At 46.2% G+C, this 21,371-nt stretch overlaps 1 protein-coding gene across 1 annotated transcript in view; it reads right to left on the bottom strand.

Moving 5' to 3' along the window:
* The window catches only part of syne1a (spectrin repeat containing, nuclear envelope 1a), a 208,734-nt gene that overhangs the window by 10,315 nt on the left and 177,048 nt on the right, over positions 1–21,371 (bottom strand). The window contains 14 exon segments of the mRNA XM_053614917.1: positions 106–415; positions 4,983–5,174; positions 5,881–6,018; positions 6,902–7,084; positions 7,780–7,930; positions 8,230–8,417; positions 8,953–9,115; positions 13,480–13,646; positions 14,053–14,211; positions 14,614–14,769; positions 16,798–16,923; positions 18,504–18,698; positions 19,037–19,286; positions 20,860–20,954. Coding sequence (XP_053470892.1) covers positions 106–415; positions 4,983–5,174; positions 5,881–6,018; positions 6,902–7,084; positions 7,780–7,930; positions 8,230–8,417; positions 8,953–9,115; positions 13,480–13,646; positions 14,053–14,211; positions 14,614–14,769; positions 16,798–16,923; positions 18,504–18,698; positions 19,037–19,286; positions 20,860–20,954 — 2,473 coding nt within the window.

The following is a 21,371-nucleotide window of genomic DNA, read 5'->3' as shown; positions in this document are numbered from 1 at the left end:
TTAATACAGCTACAGTGTGGATGTGCAATCGCGTACACGTCCACTACACGCGCTCACACATGCGCACACGCGCTCACACACGCGCGCAAACACACGCAGACGGACCTTTGAGAGCTGCAGTAGTGCCGCATGCAACGTCCTCGTCCTCTTCGCCCCGCCCCTTCTTTTTCGATGACATGGTATGACCCATGGGCTCAAGGTCGTAGTCGTGGTCCCACTCTAAGGGGATGGAGTCCACGCTGGCCGGAGTCTCCCGACCCGAGCAGTTAGCGCGCAGCGGCGCCGGGCTGACGGACGCGGTCCGGCTGTTGGTGCTGGGTAAAGAGTTCCCCTCCTCCCACTGGAGGTCAGAGAGGTCACTCGAGCCATCGAGGTCAAACTCCCGATCTGAACCGTCACACTCGTCGTCAGCCAGCTGTGAACGACACGGAGGGTTTTAAACAGCTTTTCTGAATGGAATTCGTCAGAACAACAAACTGTGAACTAAGGAAGGAATAAATCACTCTGCGTTGTGCTGTTACAGGAAACAAATTAACCATGGAGTAGGGTGATGGAGAGGTGCGATGGAGTGGGGCGATGGAGTGGGGCGATGGAGTGGGGCGATGGAGTGGGGCGATGGAGTGGGGCGATGGAGTGGGGCGATGGAGAGGTGTGATGGAGAGGGGTGATGGAGAGGGGTGATGGAGAGGGGTGATGGAGAGGTGTGATGGAGTGGGGTGATGGAGAGGGGTGATGGAGTGGGGTGATGGAGAGGTGTGATGGAGAGGGGTGATGGAGTGGGGTGATGGAGTGGGGTGATGGAGTGGGGTGATGGAGAGGTGTGATGGAGTGGGGTGATGGAGAGGTGTGATGGAGTGGGGTGATGGAGAGGTGTGATGGAGTGGTGTGATGGAGAGGTGTGATGGAGTGGGGTGATGGAGAGGTGTGATGGAGTGGGGTGATGGAGAGGTGTGATGGAGTGGGGTGATGGAGTGGGGTGATGGAGAGGTGTGATGGAGTGGGGTGATGGAGAGGTGTGATGGAGTGGGGTGATGGAGAGGTGTGATGGAGTGGTGTGATGGAGAGGTGTGATGGAGTGGGGTGATGGAGAGGTGTGATGGAGTGGGGTGATGGAGTGGGGTGATGGAGAGGTGTGATGGAGTGGGGTGATGGAGTGGGGTGATGGAGAGGTGTGATGGAGTGGGGTGATGGAGAGGTGTGATGGAGTGGGGTGATGGAGAGGGGTGATGGAGAGGTGTGATGGAGTGGGGTGATGGAGTGGGGTGATGGAGTGGGGTGATGGAGAGGTGTGATGGAGTGGGGTGATGGAGTGGGGTGATGGAGTGGGGTGATGGAGAGGTGTGATGGAGTGGGGTGATGGAGAGGTGTGATGGAGTGGGGTGATGGAGAGGTGTGATGGAGTGGTGTGATGGAGAGGTGTGATGGAGAGGTGTGATGGAGTGGGGTGATGGAGAGGTGTGATGGAGTGGGGTGATGGAGAGGTGTGATGGAGAGGTGTGATGGAGTGGGGTGATGGAGAGGTGTGATGGAGTGGGGTGATGGAGAGGTGTGATGGAGTGGGGTGATGGAGTGGGGTGATGGAGAGGTGTGATGGAGTGGGGTGATGGAGAGGTGTGATGGAGTGGGGTGATGGAGAGGTGTGATGGAGAGGTGTGATGGAGAGGGGTGATGGAGAGGGGTGATGGAGTGGGGTGATGGAGTGGGGTGATGGACTGGGGTGATGGAGAGGTGTGATGGAGTGGGTGATGGAGAGGTGTGATGGAGTGGGGTGATGGAGAGGTGTGATGGAGTGGGGTGATGGAGAGGTGTGATGGAGAGGTGTGATGGAGAGGTGTGATGGAGAGGTGTGATGGAGAGGTGTGATGGAGTGGGGTGATGGAGAGGTGTGATGGAGTGGGGTGATGGAGTGGGGTGATGGAGTGGGGTGATGGAGTGGGGTGATGGAGTGGGGTGATGGAGAGGTGTGATGGAGAGGTGTGATGGAGAGGTGTGATGGAGTGGGGTGATGGAGAGGGGTGATGGAGAGGTGTGATGGAGTGGGGGTGATGGAGTGGGGTGATGGAGAGGTGTGATGGAGTGGGGTGATGGAGTGGGTGATGGAGAGGTGTGATGGAGTGGGGTGATGGAGAGGTGTGATGGAGTGGGGTGATGGAGAGGTGTGATGGAGTGGGGTGATGGAGAGGGGTGATGGAGAGGTGTGATGGAGTGGGGTGATGGAGTGGGGTGATGGAGAGGTGTGATGGAGTGGGGTGATGGAGAGGTGTGATGGAGTGGGGTGATGGAGAGGTGTGATGGAGTGGTGTGATGGAGAGGGGTGATGGAGTGGGGTGATGGAGAGGTGTGATGGAGTGGGGTGATGGAGAGGTGTGATGGAGTGGGGTGATGGAGAGGTGTGATGGAGTGGGGTGATGGAGAGGGGTGATGGAGTGGGGTGATGGAGAGGTGTGATGGAGTGGGGTGATGGAGAGGGGTGATGGAGTGGGGTGATGGAGAGGTGTGATGGAGAGGTGTGATGGAGAGGTGTGATGGAGTGGGGTGATGGAGTGGGGTGATGGAGAGGTGTGATGGAGTGGGGTGATGGAGTGGGGTGATGGAGAGGTGTGATGGAGTGGTGTGATGGAGTGGTGTGATGGAGAGGTGTGATGGAGAGGTGTGATGGAGAGGGGTGATGGAGTGGTGTGATGGAGTGGTGTGATGGAGAGGTGTGATGGAGAGGTGTGATGGAGAGGTGTGATGGAGTGGGGTGATGGAGTGGTGTGATGGAGTGGGGTGATGGAGTGGGGTGATGGAGTGGGGTGATGGAGAGGTGTGATGGAGTGGGGTGATGGAGAGGTGTGATGGAGTGGGGTGATGGAGAGGTGTGATGGAGTGGTGTGATGGAGAGGGGTGATGGAGTGGGGTGATGGAGAGGTGTGATGGAGTGGGGTGATGGAGAGGTGTGATGGAGTGGGGTGATGGAGAGGTGTGATGGAGTGGGGTGATGGAGAGGGGTGATGGAGTGGGGTGATGGAGAGGTGTGATGGAGTGGGGTGATGGAGAGGGGTGATGGAGTGGGGTGATGGAGAGGTGTGATGGAGAGGTGTGATGGAGAGGTGTGATGGAGTGGGGTGATGGAGTGGGGTGATGGAGAGGTGTGATGGAGTGGGGTGATGGAGTGGGGTGATGGAGAGGTGTGATGGAGTGGTGTGATGGAGTGGTGTGATGGAGAGGTGTGATGGAGAGGTGTGATGGAGAGGGGTGATGGAGTGGTGTGATGGAGTGGTGTGATGGAGAGGTGTGATGGAGAGGTGTGATGGAGAGGTGTGATGGAGTGGGGTGATGGAGTGGTGTGATGGAGTGGGGTGATGGAGTGGGGTGATGGAGTGGGGTGATGGAGAGGTGTGATGGAGTGGGGTGATGGAGAGGTGTGATGGAGAGGGGTGATGGAGAGGTGTGATGGAGTGGGGTGATGGAGTGGGGTGATGGAGAGGTGTGATGGAGTGGGGTGATGGAGAGGTGTGATGGAGTGGGGTGATGGAGAGGTGTGATGGAGTGGTGTGATGGAGAGGGGTGATGGAGTGGGGTGATGGAGTGGTGTGATGGAGAGGGGTGATGGAGAGGGGTGATGGAGTGGGGTGATGGAGAGGTGTGATGGAGTGGTGTGATGGAGAGGGGTGATGGAGTGGGGTGATGGAGTGGGGTGATGGAGTGGGGTGATGGAGAGGTGTGATGGAGAGGTGTGATGGAGTGGGGTGATGGAGTGGGGTGATGGAGAGGTGTGATGGAGTGGGGTGATGGAGAGGTGTGATGGAGTGGGGTGATGGAGAGGTGTGATGGAGTGGGGTGATGGAGAGGGGTGATGGAGTGGGGTGATGGAGAGGTGTGATGGAGTGGGGTGATGGAGAGGTGTGATGGAGTGGGGTGATGGAGAGGTGTGATGGAGTGGTGTGATGGAGAGGGGTGATGGAGTGGGGTGATGGAGAGGTGTGATGGAGTGGTGTGATGGAGAGGGGTGATGGAGTGGGGTGATGGAGTGGTGTGATGGAGAGGGGTGATGGAGAGGTGTGATGGAGTGGGGTGATGGAGAGGTGTGATGGAGTGGTGTGATGGAGAGGGGTGATGGAGTGGGGTGATGGAGTGGGGTGATGGAGTGGGGTGATGGAGAGGTGTGATGGAGAGGTGTGATGGAGTGGGGTGATGGAGTGGGGTGATGGAGAGGTGTGATGGAGTGGGGTGATGGAGAGGTGTGATGGAGTGGGGTGATGGAGAGGTGTGATGGAGTGGGGTGATGGAGAGGGGTGATGGAGTGGGGTGATGGAGAGGTGTGATGGAGTGGGGTGATGGAGAGGTGTGATGGAGTGGGGTGATGGAGAGGTGTGATGGAGAGGGGTGATGGAGTGGGGTGATGGAGAGGTGTGATGGAGTGGGGTGATGGAGAGGTGTGATGGAGTGGGGTGATGGAGAGGTGTGATGGAGTGGGGTGATGGAGAGGTGTGATGGAGTGGGGTGATGGAGAGGTGTGATGGAGAGGGGTGATGGAGTGGGGTGATGGAGAGGTGTGATGGAGTGGGGTGATGGAGAGGTGTGATGGAGTGGGGTGATGGAGAGGTGTGATGGAGTGGGGTGATGGAGAGGTGTGGACGTACAGTATGTCCTGAAGTGTTTTATTCCTCTTACACCACAGCGATTTGCCAACATTTACAGTTCTTGTTTTGTTTTTTATATTTAGTAGTAGTTTTTATCCATTTATAGTTACAGCGAATGTTGTCGAACGTCTGCAAAACAAGTTAGTTCCTGTTCTCACTTACGTTACAGCAGCTATATAAACCAGTTCAACAGTATGGAATGATCATCTGCGCGATTATGATTCGGATATGAATTTTGTAAACCTGATTTTTATTATTATTATTATTATTATTATTATTATTTATTATTTTTTTTAAAAAAAGCTTTGTTGTTAAATGAAGTAGAATGGAATGAAATGAAACGACGCGGCGTCTCACCGGCAGGCGTGTGAGCTTCCTGTAGTATCGATCGACGCGGCCGAACACTTCCCTGCAGTAGCGCTGCAGCTCGTCCAGCTCCTCCTCTATCACAGCAGCGTCCAGAGGCTCGCTCTTCTCCATCAGAGCTTCACCCTGACCGAACACACTCCCGATCTTCCCCGTGTTCAGATCGATCTCCTGCTGGAACGCCTGACACACACACACACACACACACAAACACACACACAAAATCAGCAACGATACAAGAAGTCAAACTTTAGATCTTTCAATAACAGAACACCTTCTGATAGCTTGGCCTAGCAAGTGCGCGTGTGGGGCGGGGCTAATTTCAAAACATCCTTCGTATTTAGGTCTGGATTTTAAACTAATAAACAATTCAATCTTCTACTCACAAACGCTAAAATGTACCACTGACTGAAAGTTTGGCTTCGTTTCTTTGGATGCAGATAAATCTACAACCGAATGTAGCCACTATACTATCTTTAAATCGACTTCAAATTGCAAATAAATAAATAAATATATCGTTTGCTTTAAACAATACAAACTTTAAAAAAAATAAATAAATAAAAGTAAATATTTATTTATTCTTAAAACATCATCTTCAAACTGAAATGCTGAATCGAGTCAAAGTTTAGAATCTGTACATTCGATAGGATCGTTTATCACATAGTTAAAGGGGCGGTGTGTCATTTTTAGCGCCCCCTGCTGTCTGAGGAACAAATAAAAACACTTGCGTCGTCGTCTTCCCTCAAAACAAATCCAGTTGTGTTTTTTTTTGTTTTTTTTTGGGGGGGGGGGGATTATATCTGGGCTATAGTAAACATAAACGTAAACGTAAATGTAAACGTAAACACACACACACACACACACACACACACACACACACAATCCTCACCCTGAGCTGTTTGAGCTTGGCCTGAACGTCACACTCGGAGAAGTGCTCGATGTTGGTGAGCTGCAGGTCCATCTCGGTCAGCCACACCAGAACCCCGTCTCTGACCGTCTCAAACTCCTCACGCTGCCCGATGAAGTGCTGCAGGACCACACGTGCATCACTCACACTCGCGTTTATAGCCAATCTACATCTAAACATTTTAGCAACGTCACGCTAAATATTCTCCATTACACTCATTCCTCCAGTGCTTTAAACATAAAATGATTGTTTTTTTAAAAAACAAACAGAGATGCTAGAGATTTCTTTTTCACACAATTTGGGAGTATCAGGGTTGGTTTTAATTACTAGGTAACAGCTAGCGTAACGTTAGCTAGCTTTCTCTCAAACATGGCTATTGGTTTTAATGATGAATTATAACAGCTAGCTTAACGTTAACTAGCTTACTACTGAACTTAGCCAGCTTGCTAGTGAACTTGTCTACTATGACTTTTCATTACACTGTATAATTGCTAGCAAACTTGGCTACTCATTTTACTAGTCAGAGTTAGCTGACTCGTGTATTTTTTTCTTCTTCTTTTTTATATTGCTATTATTTTAAAATGCCAATAAAGCTAGCCGAATCTGTTAGCTAGCTTGCTAGGCTGCTTAGCTATGTGGCAAGGATATATATATATCCTAAATATACCATATTTAAAATATGCCTCGTGTTAGCTAGCTTGCTAATGTTTGGTTTTAACTTGCTAATACTTACTAACGTTACCTGGCATGTAACATTAGCTAAACTAAGTGCTTAGCTAGCTAACTGTAGCTGTAGGCAGATGGCTAGCGTAGCTTACTGTACGTTGCTAAGTGATTACATGCTAACTCTGTTACATGTGCGTACTCGTGTGTTTTTTTTTCTTTACTGTGTAAAGTTGTACGTTGCTGTAGCGTGTGGTGCAAAGACATCCTCCATTTTCTTTTCTTTTTTCTCTGAGCTTGATTAATCAGAGCACGTTGCTGAGATGTTCAGCACGGTCACCTTCAGCCTGCGCAAGATGGCCGCCACTCTCTTCTGCAGCGTGTCCCAGCGCTGGTTCCCATCATGCACCATTTGGCGAAGTCGGCAGGATGAGTCTGTGCGGTTCTCACGCGCCAGCCTCCGGTACTGCTTATTGATGAGCTCCAGCTGAGTTAAACACTCCTGCACTTGCCTCTGAAACGCCTGCAAAACACACACACACACACACACACACACACCGAATTTAACAGAGGAAACGATTATAGAATTCAGTTAGCACTGCTGAATTCTGGATTCTGATTGGTCAGAAGGTGTCGATTAATTCCCTATAACAGCAGCTCTGACAGCAGCGCAGCCGCAAATCCCGAGCTTACTCCGACGGACGTGCTTGTTCTGATAGGTTATCGTTTCTATAGCGACACCTCAATCACAGGGACTTGTGCGGTGGACGCTCCTCACCAAAAGTCATTTATATAACGTTTATGGAAGGAGTCTCCAGTGTCGAGCTCTAACTCGATGTTTACGTTTTTTTCCCACCATGCCATGTGACTGCAGAAAAGGAAGTGCAAACACTTCCTGGTCATGTGACTATGCCTTTTTTTTTTGTCTTATATCAAAGTTAAAGCCACCGTTTTCCAGTTACAAAGGAAAAACAGTAGTTTTGTATTATTCCCCATCAAAAAATTGGAGATAAATTATTTGTTGCCAAACGGCAACACCATGCAGTAAAGGGCTAATAAATAAATAAATAAATAAACAAATAAATAAATAAATAACAGCAATGTACTTGCGCTAGGTGCAGTAATAATGTACTGCAACACTTTTTCAGTATCGGCGTCCTTTGAAAGCCCACTGCGGCATTTACTAAATGTTTTAACGCCTCACTCTGCATGCTCTACCTCAAACTTCTTCAGCTCCTCTTTAGCGATGGTGTAGAGCACGCCGGACGAGTTGGGCAGAGCCGCGGTTCTCTCCGACGCCTTCAGCCAGTCCTCGAAGTGCGAATAATCATCCAGAAACTTCTGCCACAACCTCCAGGTCTCCTCGATCCTGCGCACACACACACACAGGTGTTAATCCACAACCGTAGCCTAGTTTGAACATAAACTGTCACTGTGAGACTTTGAGTTTACAAACTACACGAGGAATCGAACTCTCGACTGCATACTGTTATAGGAAGATAATGAAAGTCGGGGTGGCGTGATGCGGTGCGACGCAAAGCAGAGGTACCGTTCCAACCTGACAGCAAAATCGATGGGGAAAAAAAAAAACGTTCTCTGTTCAGGGTTTAGTCGGTCGCGTGTCGTGAAAGGCTTGTGTGTGCGTCCAGCGGGCTTATGAACTCTTACTTGAGCCTGCGCTCCATGGCCAAGGCGCAGATGTTCCTCCAGCGGCGGTCCAGGCTGCGCGTGGCCTGCTGGATGGAGTCGCACTCGCTCTCGGTAGCGCAGGCGTCGCAGTCGTGCAGCAGCACCTCACACAGGTTCAACACCGAGGCCACGCCCGTGCTGTGCTTCTCAATGTCCCGCTGCAAATCCTGCACACACACACACACACACACACACACACGTTTCCAGAACCTGAATTAAACTCTCTCCATCTTTCTGTTCTGAAATGCTCTCACATCGCACAGATATACTTCACACCGTGTGTGTGTGCACGCAAACCGGAGGGTTTTGTTTGGGTTTGTTCGGTATGTGAATATTCATATTTGTAAAAGAACAGTATATTATGGAACCCACAGCAGGGGAAAAAAGAAATGAAAAAGAAATCGTGACTTTATATCTCGTAATTGTTAAAATCTCACAACAATTCTGACAGTTCTTATCGCGCAATTCTGACCACGTCTCGCAATTACGAGTTTATATCTCGCAGTTCAGACTTTTTTATTTCGCAATTTCGACGCCGATACCTGAAATGTGACTAACCTGAGGTAACGAGCGCGCGTCAGCGCCTGGTTTTCCTCGTATTCTCTAGCTGATGAGTGTTGTTCTTACTGTATATAGCCTACTCCTAGAGAATGATTGAATATGTGTGTAGTGTGTGTGTGTGTGTGTGTGTGTGTGTGTTACCTGCTGCTGGCTGAGTTTCTTCTGTATTTCGTTTGCGTCGCAGGTTTTGTAGACGATGGGCCGTGACAGCTCTGTCTCGATGTGTGTGAGCCACGAACGCAGACTGCTCATGTTCTTATCCAGCTGCTGCACCGCCACCAGAGTCTCCCTCAGCTTCTTTACCCTACACACACACACACACACACACACACACACACACGGATGGAGAAGTCTATTTTAAACCTATGCACTCTAGCACTATGAAATCAATGTCCTCACAACTAACGACATGTACACATCTCCTTAAGCATTTAAACCCCTCCCCTTTTTCGTTTTAAAAACGAGAGAAAGGAATGAACATCTAGGCTGAACAACTGATCCTGGAAGTTTCCAGAATTAAGAAAGAATCAGTTTGTATTTACAGTTGCAGTCAAAATGATTCGAGCTCCATCGTACATCAGGTTTATTGTTAAAATGTGCGGACGTTCAGCTGTTTGCAACGAACAAATCGAACAAAAGCGATTGAAAGAGTTCAACACGACGACCGCTCCGAGTGGTTTCCCCCCAAATTCAACCGAAAATAACAACTCATAATAAAGACGTATACGTCATCAAACCAACAATAAATGTTTTTACAGTAGTCATCTTCTAACCTCATCATCGTCAAGCTTTCCTGCAAAAGTCAGTCCGTATAAAGACGTCCAAAACCTCGCTGGCTAAGTGTGATTTCTTCACACGGTTGAACGTCACGCTTTGATCGAGTTGTTGGACAGCTGTGAGCTTACAGTGAAACAGACATAAGACTAATCGTTCGGTCCGTAAATCAGACAGCGCCTGTCGAAATGAAACGAGTGGATTGAAACCTTTTATTGCGATTTCGTCCGAATTTAGCATCAATAGCGGGAATTCACGGACCCGAGCCGAACGTTTCAGGCTGGTGGTGGTGCTGTAATGCTGTGGGGAATGTTTTCTCCGCGCACGTTGGGCTCGTTAATACCGAGCGAACATGGTTTAAATGCCACAGCCTGTCTGAGTACAGGCTCAGCACGCTGAACACGTGCATCCCGCCTTTAGTGCAACAGGTTCTCGTCTTATAACACCTACTTCTGACACGATAATACGCCGGGCCGCCGTGAGTTCAGCGCACCGTCACGTCCTCGGCCACCAGATCCGAATCTAACCTCCGAAAGTAAAGTGACGCTGTTCGGAGAGCGAGGGATTAACTGTAAAAGTGTGCATTTTGAAAAGGACCGAGTACGCGGCCTTGGCTGCGGTGTAAAGCAGGTTCCTGGAGAGTTCCTCATAATGAACTCCTAACCACACGCTGAAGAGAGTTAAATAACGCACAGTCAGGACTAGAGATGACACGATACCGAGATATCCAAACATTCTGTATCAGCCGGTACCGATAACCTTCTCAGATTTTTTTCCTTTCAAAACCTACTCAACTTCCAAATGATATTTTCTAGTTTTTCGGAAGCGGTTCCGTCCATGTTCCGTACCGCTGATCCTACGCAAGATTGCTGCAGAGCCTGGAGCCTATCCCAGGGAACTCGGGGCACAAGGTGGGGGTCACCCTGGACGGGGTGCCAACCCATCACAGGGCACACACACACACACACACACATTATGGACAATTTAGAGATGCCAATCAGTCTACACCGCATGTCGCTGGATTGGGGGAGGAGAACATGCAAGCTCCACACACCCAACCGCAGAGGTGCGATGTAAACGTGGTAACCACTAAACCACTGTAAACCCCCCCCCTCCCCAACAAACAAACAAACAAACAAACAAACAACACGAAAAACATAGCTACAAACACGACAAACTCTTTCACTTACATGGCGTGTATAATAAACGCAATAAAGTATAAATATAATAAAACCCTCCTGTAAAATAAATGAAACCCTAATAAACATCCAATCTCTTCGAGTCTCCCCGAATGGAAACATGTCCGGTTCTGAATAAAATGCCATTCCGGTCGTTACCATGTGTTACAGGATCGGTGTTATAAGAGTGAATAACTCGCACACACAAAGTATTCAGCCCTGAATCCTAAAACTTAATAAGAGAGAGAAAGTGAGAGACGAGTCCTGCCTGGTGACGTCGCAGTCGCACTCCGGCAGGTCCGAGTCTCGGTCTGGACTCTGCGCCATGTTCTCTGTGTCCAGCTCCAGCACCATGAGGACAAACGGCTCTGATCCTGATCCTAAACAAAACCTCTCTCCTGCTTCTAAACTCGCTTTCGTCTCAACACCAGGTCCTCTGCCCTTTACTCCTTTACTGCAGTGTGTGTGTGTGTGTGTGTGTGTGTGTGTGTGTGTGTGTGTGTGTGTGTACTGGGAGACAACAACTGCTCCTGAGAGAAGGCATGTAGCAGTGGGCAGTGACTGAGTGACGGGTCCTTCTGCAGCTAAAATAAGACTACAGTCATTAACACATGCCTGTGTGTGTGTGTGTGTGTGTGTGTGTGTGTGTGTGTGGGCGCGTACAGTAGACAGTGTAAATCACGTTGTTTTTTTTATTTCACTCCAAAACATCTAACATGATCTTTTGAGCTAAATGATGACTGATTATAGTAATCCGTTATTTGACGGATATCTTAAAGACGAGCGAGTTGATCTGATATTTCATACTTTGCGAGGATTAAAAAACAAACAAACAAACAAACAAATGTAAGATTTTTCCATGTATGTAAAGTTAAGCTTGAAATTTTAAAACCCTAAAAAAAAATGTATTTATTTCTAAAAAGAACTGAAATTATCCAACAACAGAACGACTGAAAGCAACTGAAATTTTTCAATGAAGAATTTTTTTTTTTTTTTTTTTTTTTAAAAGCAAAAATGAGGTAAACTTTTTATTTATTTATTTATTTTAAACAACGTTATTTACAGCTTTTCCTTTCATTTTATATCCTGCTGTTATTAGATATTAGACCAACTGGACTACGTTCAGGATGTTTACTTAAAGTCTATTTTTTTCTCGTTTTATATTTCATTTCATTTTACTGTTTCATTTTTTTAAATTATATTTCTCATCCCATAATAATAAACATTAGATCAATTCATCTACATCTGATTTTTTTTTATTTTTTTTTACTTAAGACATCATATTTTACTACCAAATGAAAGAAAAGCAGACCTTATATTTATTTTATTTAGTAAAAATGTGACATCCCATAATGAGGAATATTAGAGACATTCCACTACACGCAGAATATTTTTAAGCTGTTAAGACACAGATTTTATGGGAATAGAAACTGCCTTATTAAACTATTAAACTTACTTATTAAACTATACTTATTAAACTATTTTTTAATTCTTTCTTCTTCTTTTTTTTCTTTGTTATTGATTTATTTTAATGTGTCTTATTGTAACTGCACTGGATAACGAGTAATATGTAATTACATGCAAGATATTTCTACTCGTTCAGACATTATCACAATCACATAAAAGGAAAAATTATTAAAACTATACATTTTTTAAAAAATATTTACTTTATTCAGTTTTTTATTATAACTGCATAAAAAGAAATATTAAACACATAAGATTTCACTCAAAACCTTTTGACTTGTTAAGACGTAACCGACTGCCGTTATGGCTGAGAAGAAAAAGGAAAAACAACAATAAGAATGATAATTTATTGACTTTACTTCTATAATTGAATATATTTTTACAGTTTACTTTTCATTTAGTTTTTGTTATCTCAGTGAGAAATATTACGCACGTTCAACTGATTTTCGAGATGTTTTTTACTGCGTAAAATTTTATATACTTGTTAAAAAAAAAAAAAGAAAAGAAATATACTTTTTAAAAATCTTATTCATATATTTTTTACTCACCAAAAAAAAAAAAAAACCCCAGACTTATCTTTTTTTTTTTAAATATTTAAAACATTCGTTATATTTTTATTTTACGAGATTATGTATATTTTTTATTTTATTTACTTAGTTTTATTGGAATCTCATAATCACATAATATCGATCCTATAGCTGACCAAAAAAAAAAAAAAAAAAAGACGGTAGGAATATATATATTTATATTATTTGTTTATTTTTTACGTTAGCAGGACGGACGGAGGATCCGCGTCTCTGACACTACGGCGCTTCGTTGTTTTGGTTTTTTTTTGCACGCGTAATATTTTATTCATGCTTCGACTCTCTAAAATCTCTCTGATTTCACGTGACGTGACGAAACAGAGCAGGGACACGTGTCTGATCTTTAAAAAGAACAGAGTAGGTGTGTTTAGGAAACAGACTCCAGCTTCCTCAAATCTCATCCGTTGAGACGCCGTTAGTCACGGCCACGCGCGGTGCTGAGACGCTGATCACCTGACACAGTGACTGTAACCATGACAACGCTCTTACCAGTCCGAGCTAGCATCGGCTATCCAGCCAAGCTTCCTAGTCCCAAAAATACCCATGCTCTTATTATTATTATTATTATTATTACCACATTACAACACTGGAATGTTGTAAGCGTCCTGATATTCACTCACTAATCACTCTATAGTGTGTGTGTGTGTGTGTGTGTGTGTGTGTCTCACCTGGCTGCGATGAGGTCGAGCAGGTGCTGCCAGCGCTCGTTCACTTTACTCAGTTTGTACTGGATCTCAGCCGCTTTGCTCTCGTGACTCGCCTGAGCCAGTCTCTCGCCCATGAGCTCCAACTGCTGCTTGTTCTCCTGCGCTACAGAGATCTCCTCCTGATAGTCCTTCACACACACACACACACACACACACACACACACACACACACACGTCGATTATTTCCAAAGGACACGATTACCCGTGAGTGTGTGAAGCAGGGAATAAAACACCCATAGACGTTAAACAAACCTCCCCTTACAGAAAACTTTCAAAAAGACCACAGGTTTGCTGTCGCTATAGCAACGATAAGGTGTCGGAAGGAGCGCATTAGTTAGGAGTAAACGCGAGGGCTGAACCGTCAGCGCTGCTGTTAGAGTAAATAACGCTTCACCTCCTGACCAATCAGATTTCACCGAGCGAGACAGAACACACTCGCTACATACGAAGGATCGCGCGGCGGATCCGGATCGGATCACACTACAGGACTATAACGTCAAGGGGGGGGGGGGTAGGGGGGGGGTGACGTCTCACCTTCCTGAGCTTCTCGATCATCTCCTCGATGGTGATGTCTCCGTTCTGAGACACCTTACTCTCCATCTGAGTCAGCCACTCGCACAGCTCCTTATTCTTCTCATTGAACACTGCCCACTCGTTCAGCTTCTCACTCACCTGCTGCCTACGTAGGGCTAGCTACTCACACACACACACACACACACACACACACACACACACACACACACACACACGTTACGTGAACCTGCTGATCTCATGGGATTATCACACACAACAGAAAAATTAGAGAATTTTCTGAGAGACGCATATCAGCATGGAATAAAACTCAAAACTGCAACAACAAATATAAAACGCCGCAGAAAACCAACTTTATGGAAACACAGCTGAGTGTTCGTGTGTGTGTGTGTGTGTGTGTGTGTGCGTGTGTGTGTGTGTGTAAGAGGAACAGGTGGTGTGTGACGCCTGTGTGAGGAATGTGACTGTGAAACATATGTGTCAGGGCTGTTCCGCATGAATAGAGCGTGTGTGTGTGTGTGTGTGTGTGTGTGTGTGTGTGTGTGTGTGTGTGTGTGTGTGTACCTGGTGACACGTCTCCTCCCACTGCCTCTGCAGCAGCTCTAGTCTCTCCTGTAGGACCGTGAGGTCGTCGGAGCTCAGGCTGCTCGAGAGCGAGTCTCTGAGCGCACACAGAGCGGCCACGTCGTCCGCCCAACCGTCTGTGCTGCCCTCTAACTCCTACACACACACACACACACACACACACACACACATCTTATCTTATCTTATCTTTTCTGAAGCCACTGATCTCCTGGGATTGTCCCACACAGTAATAAACCAGGTGAAATAGCCACTCTTTACATCGGCGGTGCACAGAAAAGCATCTCAGCGTGGAGCGCATGGAATAAACCTCAGAACAGCAACGACTCATAAAACGCGGTAGAAACGTGTACAATTAACAGAAGAACAGCTGCTTTACGGCGTGAGGACACGTCTCCTTAATAACTATTGATCGTACTCCTCCGTGAACGTACGTCCTGCTCTGAGCTGCGAGTCGTTTCGATCCTGTAATCGTAAATTACTGTGACGCTAACGTGACATGTGTGTGACGCTAACGTGACATGAGTTTGACGCTAATGTGACATGGCATTAACGTGACATGAGTGTGCCAATAACGTGACGCGAGTGTAACGTTGACGTGTCGTGAGTGTGAGGTTAAGGTGATGCGAATGTGATGTTACTGTGATGCGAGTGTGACGTAACTGTGATGCGAATGTGATGTTACTGTGATGCGAGTGTGACGTTACTGTGATGCGAGTGTGATGCGAATGTGATGTTACTGTGATGCGAGTGTCATGTGAGTGTGACGTTACTGTGATGCGAGTGACGTTACTGTGATGCGAGTGAGACGTTACTGTGATGCGAGTGTGATGTGAGTGTGACGTTACTGTGATGCGAGTGTCATGTGAGTGTGACGTTACTGTGATGCGAGTGTGACATTACTGTGATGCGAATGACGTTACTGTGATGCGTTGAGACGTTACTGTGATGCAAGTGTGATGCGAATGTGATGTTACTGTGATGCGAGAGTGACGTTACTGTGATACGAGTGTGACGTTACTGTGATGCGAGTGTGAGGTTACTGTGATACGAGTGTGACGTTACTGTGATGCGAGTGTGACGTTACTGTGATGCGAGTGTGACGTTACTGTGATGCGAGTGTGACGTTACTGTGATGCGAGTGTGACGTTACTGTGATGCGAGTGTGACGTTACTGTGATGCGAGTGTGACGTTACTGTGATGCGAGTGTGAGGTTACTGTGGTGCGAGTGTGACGTTACTGTGATGCGAGTGTGACGTTACTGTGATGCGAGTGTGAGGTTACTGTGATGCGAGTGTGACGTTACTGTGATGCGAGTGTGAGGTTACTGTGATGCGAGTGTGACGTTACTGTGGTGCGAGTGTGACGTGAGTGTGACGTTACTGTGATGTGAGTGTGACGTTACTGTGGTGCGAGTGTGACGTTACTGTGGTGCGAGTGTGATGCGAGTGTGAGGTTACTGTGATGCGAGTGTGACGTTACTGTGATGTGAGTGTGAGGTTACTGTGATGCGAGTGTGACGTTACTGTGGTGCGAGTGTGATGTGAGTGTGACGTTACTGTGATGTGAGTGTGACGTTACTGTGGTGCGAGTGTGATGTTACTGTGGTGCGAGTGTGATGCGAGTGTGATGTGAGTGTGAGGTTACTGTGATGCAAGTGTGAGGTTACTGTGATGCGAGTGTGAGGTTACTGTGATGTGAGTGTGAGGTTACTGTGATGCGAGTGTGACGTTACTGTGGTGCGAGTGTGATGTGAGTGTGACGTTACTGTGATGTGAGTGTGACGTTACTGTGGTGCGAGTGTGATGTTACTGTGGTGCGAGTGTGATGCGAGTGTGATGTGAGTGTGAGGTTACTGTGATGCAAGTGTGAGGTTACTGTGATGCGAGTGTGAGGTTACTGTGATGCGAGTGTGACATTACTGTGATGCGAGTGTGATGCGAGTGTGAGGTTACTGTGATGTGAGTGTGAGGTTACTGTGATGCGAGTGTGACGTTACTGTGATGTGAGTGTGAGGTTACTGTGGTGCGAGTGTGACGTTACTGTGATGCGAGTGTGATGCGAGTGTGAGGTTACTGTGATGCGAGTGTGACGTTACTGTGATGCGAGTGTGACGTTACTGTGATGCGAGTGTGAGGTTACTGTGATGCGAGTGTGAGGTTTACCTTGCAGCGGATTTGCTCATTGTGCAGCTCTTCGTGGTGATCAGGTAAAGGCAGAGAGAGCTTCCTCTTAAATGCTCTCAGCTTCTCATGTGACGCAGCAATTCCTTTCTCACACTGCTCCCAGTCCTGCGCACACACACACACACACACACACACACGCGCACACACACACACGCACACACACAAACTGAAACACACAGCCGTTTCTTCAGCAGTACTGATGCAACCTACACTCACATGCAAAATAAAAATATGCTGAATCATACAACCTGACCTTGGTCCTGTAAGCACACACACACACACACACACACACACACACACACACACACACACACACACACACGGATACCTTGTACGCCGTCCCCTAGCAGAGAGAAACATTACAGAGAAAGCCACAGCCATCTTTTCCTAACGAATACTCAGCATCCCCGTCCCTGCTCCGGATATTTCCTTCCCTCGGAACGCTGCGTCATACAGACACACTGCGTCTGTCTTCACACCACCTCCATGTCTCTCCTTTCATCTCTCTCCCTCCCTCCCTCCCTCCCACACACACACACACACACACACACACTCCCGTTCTCTCATGCTACAGCGCTAAACTCCACAGAAACCAAAAACCCGATCGACTCGAAACGTCCGGATTCCCGACACGTGAACACTGAAGGGACGCTCGGGCGAGAATTACAGCTGCAACAGAGGTGACTTCACCGGTCATCCCTCTGTGTAGTGCACAGCATAGCTCAGAGCCGCGTTACTCCACCTGCAAGCGTGCTTCGCATAATCGTACATCAAGCTTATATTTTGTGATTCAGTGTGACGCGAGTCTTAATCTTGTGACGTGAATTCGCGTGTAAAAACATATCCGTATTGAGATGCTCTCATTTTTGTGTTCCCAAACCATCGTTTAGACGATTTCATAAATCTTCATCGCCATAGAAATCTTTTTGATTATTATTATTATTATTATTATTATTATTATGTTAAACAAATGTAGAATTTAAGATAACCATGTTTTATAAAATAAATAAATAAATAAATAAATAAGAATTAAAATGCAGCACAAGCTGTACCTTTGCAAATGAAATACCAATCATGAAACAGGAAAAAAAAAAAATATATATCGAAAATAATATTCGTAAGGGATTTATGGTACATAAATATGGCGGCCGACGCCTGTAACGTATCTCGACATCCATCAAACACGTTTAATAAGAAGAACGGATTAATTATGGCTTTAATTTAATCGCTATCTGAGTTTTATCTCGGGGAGATGAGGGAAAAAAATCTACAGACATCGGCCAGAGAAACCAATCCCGTCTGAATAGGGCTAAAGAACGAACTAACAACAAAAGCCTGATCGGATACGAACAATAACGCCGACCGGCGCTGATTTCAACATGGCTCGATATATGCCCGATTAAAACATTTCCACTTGCGATGTGTAGAAATTTATGACGTCTGTGTAAATCTGTTAAATCGATATATAGTGCAAGTTATGACTAACTGTATCACGGTTTTCGGTGACGTGCATCTGCGTCTGGTCCGCTTCCAACATGGCGGAACGTGTGGATTTACTGCAGTAGCTAGTAGCAAACCGAAACCGTTCCGAGCGTCAGTGCTGTTAAAATGTGCTGATGTTAAACTTTATTAAATAGCAAAAAGAAGCAAACTCCGCCCACTGAGCAGTGCTGATGTTACTGTACCTTTAACAGCGAGAGCAGCTCCTTCTTCCTCTGGTCCAGACGGATGCTGGCGCTCCTCCATCGCTCCTGTATCTCCGTCAGCTCCTCCTGCAGCAGCGCTTCTGCCTGGGCGTCGGCCGACAGGAGGAGCTGCCTTCCCGCCTCCACCGCCAAGATGTAGCTGCCCTGCTGCCTCTGTAGCACCCGCTCCTTCAGCTAGGGGGCAGCAAAGAGCGAGCGGTTTAACAGTGACATTTCAGGAGCGACCTTTTGGAGGTTGCCAAAGAGCGGCCTTTAACGTATTTATGTTTGTTTTGCTTTAATATATTCGAATACCGATTCGACTCGGGAAAGGTGGAGCCTATTAACGGGCCAGAACATAAACAGCTTTCAAGACTATATTTACCACAGCAATATCACTAAAAGGTTTTTATCCGTTTATAGTTACGTTTAAAGTTGTGGAATGGCCGTGACACTACTTCCTGTTCTCAATTATTTTACAGCAGCGATAAACAGACCCTTCACCACCATTTTTTTTGCTATATATGTTTCACCTGGATGTGGTCGAGAACTCCCCGGGCCTGCTGTAGTGCCGTGACGCGTCCTTGCTGCTGCTGCTGCTGCGGTTCCTCGTCCGTTTCTAGAGCCGCCTCCTGCAGCCAGTGTCTCAGTCTGTCAGAGAGCTCATTGTAGCGCTGCCACTGACACACCAGCGCGTCGATGATGCCCCGCCTCTGCTGCGCTCTCCGCACCACGCCCTGCCACTGATTACTCAACAGCGCCAACTTCAGGCCAAAATCGTCTCTGCAGTCCGACATCGAGAAGGAAAAAAAAATCCAGTCACATTTGATTGATTTATACATTTTAGCAATAAAAATCGGATCAATCGGGAGTGAGATCGGAAGGCTTGAACAGGACTCGCACTTTTTTAAAAAATATATTATTTCCTAAAGAACTGAAACGCTTAAACCTCCGATATAGAACCCTACATTTAAAACATTTTAGGAAGTTAAAATATCTTTAAACAAAGTCAAATTTTCTAATATACAATTAAAAGAAACCAACGATAAGATTGTGAAACATATTTCCAGACATTTTTACTAATTTTAAGCTTAATTTCCCCTGTTGTTTAGAGAATTTTGTTAATTTTAAGCATGTATTTATAGAAAGAAGCAAAATGATGTGAAAACAGAATAATAACAAAATCATAACATTTAATGATTTCAGTGAATAAAAATTTATAGAATACATAATACAATAATAATAAAGTCATCAAATCTCTGGAGCGACACAAATGGAACGATGGGAATTGTGCTGTGATAAAAAATCCAAAATAAATCGGAATAATTGAATATTTTAGCATCTTCAAAGTCGACGCCCTTTTCGTCTAGAATTTCCAGAAATGTATTCTCGGCGTTTTCTCGAGTGATTTCTTGAGGAATTTCCCCGAGATGGTTTTTAAACAGTATTAAAGGAGTTCCCACCGACGCCGGACTCTTATCTCCTGCTTTTCCCGATATTTCTCTCCGAGTCGTCCGTTTAAAAACAATATTTTTTTGTGAATAAGATGTCAGTTTTCTAATGAAAGAAACGAACACGTCGGGACGATTATATTTTCGTCTACGACGCCGATTTCACACGTTTAATCACACACCTTCAGATCAGAAGCTTTTTAACATCATGAGAGAGGTTTCAGTCGAGCGTCCACAAACTTTTGACCCGCAGTGTGTATTTTTTGGGGGTTAATTGTAATTTTATTACAGGAAACACTGGAATCAAATAATTTTGACGACATTCAAGATACTGTCTCTTAAGTGTTTTGATATCAGCAAACTAACAACCCTTAACGATCCAAAGAACCCCTTGAAGAACCCCTTGAAGAACCCCTTGGTTATGTTTCACACTTGGCCCGAACGCTCCAGTCTGGACCCGGTTCTGAGTTTGGTTCCTTTTAGCATCGAGGCATTCCTTCTGAACCGTGGCTCGACTGCGCATCAGGTTGGCACTAGGTTCGTCCGTTTGCAATATTTTCGGACTTTTCGGATGTGGGACACGTCATCGTTAGGAATACCAGCACGCAGAGAGACAGACTGAAGATTTTTTCACGAGATGTGCGTTTTTCACGATGAAGCCATAACAACGTTTTCTCTGCACTTCAAACAGGAAGTAACATGGCAAGTTGGACCAATCACGTTCCTCTAGCACTGACAGCGGATAGCGTCGACAACCAATCAGGACCACAGCAGGCTTTTTAAATAAGACAGTATATGGACAGTTTTGGTGGAGATGTGGCAACATACACATTCTGTCAAGCCAAAATACAGCGTGTAAGGTGCGTGTGTGTGTGTGTGTGTGTGTGTGTGATAATTCAGCAGACCTGTCTTCCACTCGTCCCTGATTCAGGAGCTGATGGCCGTCACTAATAATGGAGTAGAGGATCTGCTGTCGACTGAACATCTCAGTGTGGAACAGCTGCAGAAACACACACACACACACACACACACACACACACACACACAGCACGTTAAACAAACAACGAGGCAGACAAGGACAAACGTCACTTGGAGACCTGTTGTCCGTTCAAACAGCTGAAACTAGTACAGCAACACTGCTGTGTTCTTTACCCGGAACTTTTTAAAAGCCATAAAAATCATTTATGTAGAATAATAAAAATGTTTAATATGTTTCCTTTAATGCCCAAGAAATGAACACTATTACAACTTTACCTTTAAGTAAACGTTAAATGAATAAAAATCAATGTAGGAAAAAAAAGAATGAAAGGATTGTTATGATGCCAACGAAACGATGATCTGGGAACGTTCTAAAAAAATGAAAACCAACAAAAACAGGATTCAGACGTGAATATGCAGATTAGGTCACGGCCCCACG

The sequence above is a fragment of the Ictalurus furcatus genome, chromosome 25, assembly GCF_023375685.1.
Source record: "Ictalurus furcatus strain D&B chromosome 25, Billie_1.0, whole genome shotgun sequence".
Classification (NCBI taxonomy): domain Eukaryota; kingdom Metazoa; phylum Chordata; class Actinopteri; order Siluriformes; family Ictaluridae; genus Ictalurus; species Ictalurus furcatus.
Note: the sequence above shows the minus strand (reverse complement) of the source record. Positions and strands in the feature narration are given on the sequence as shown.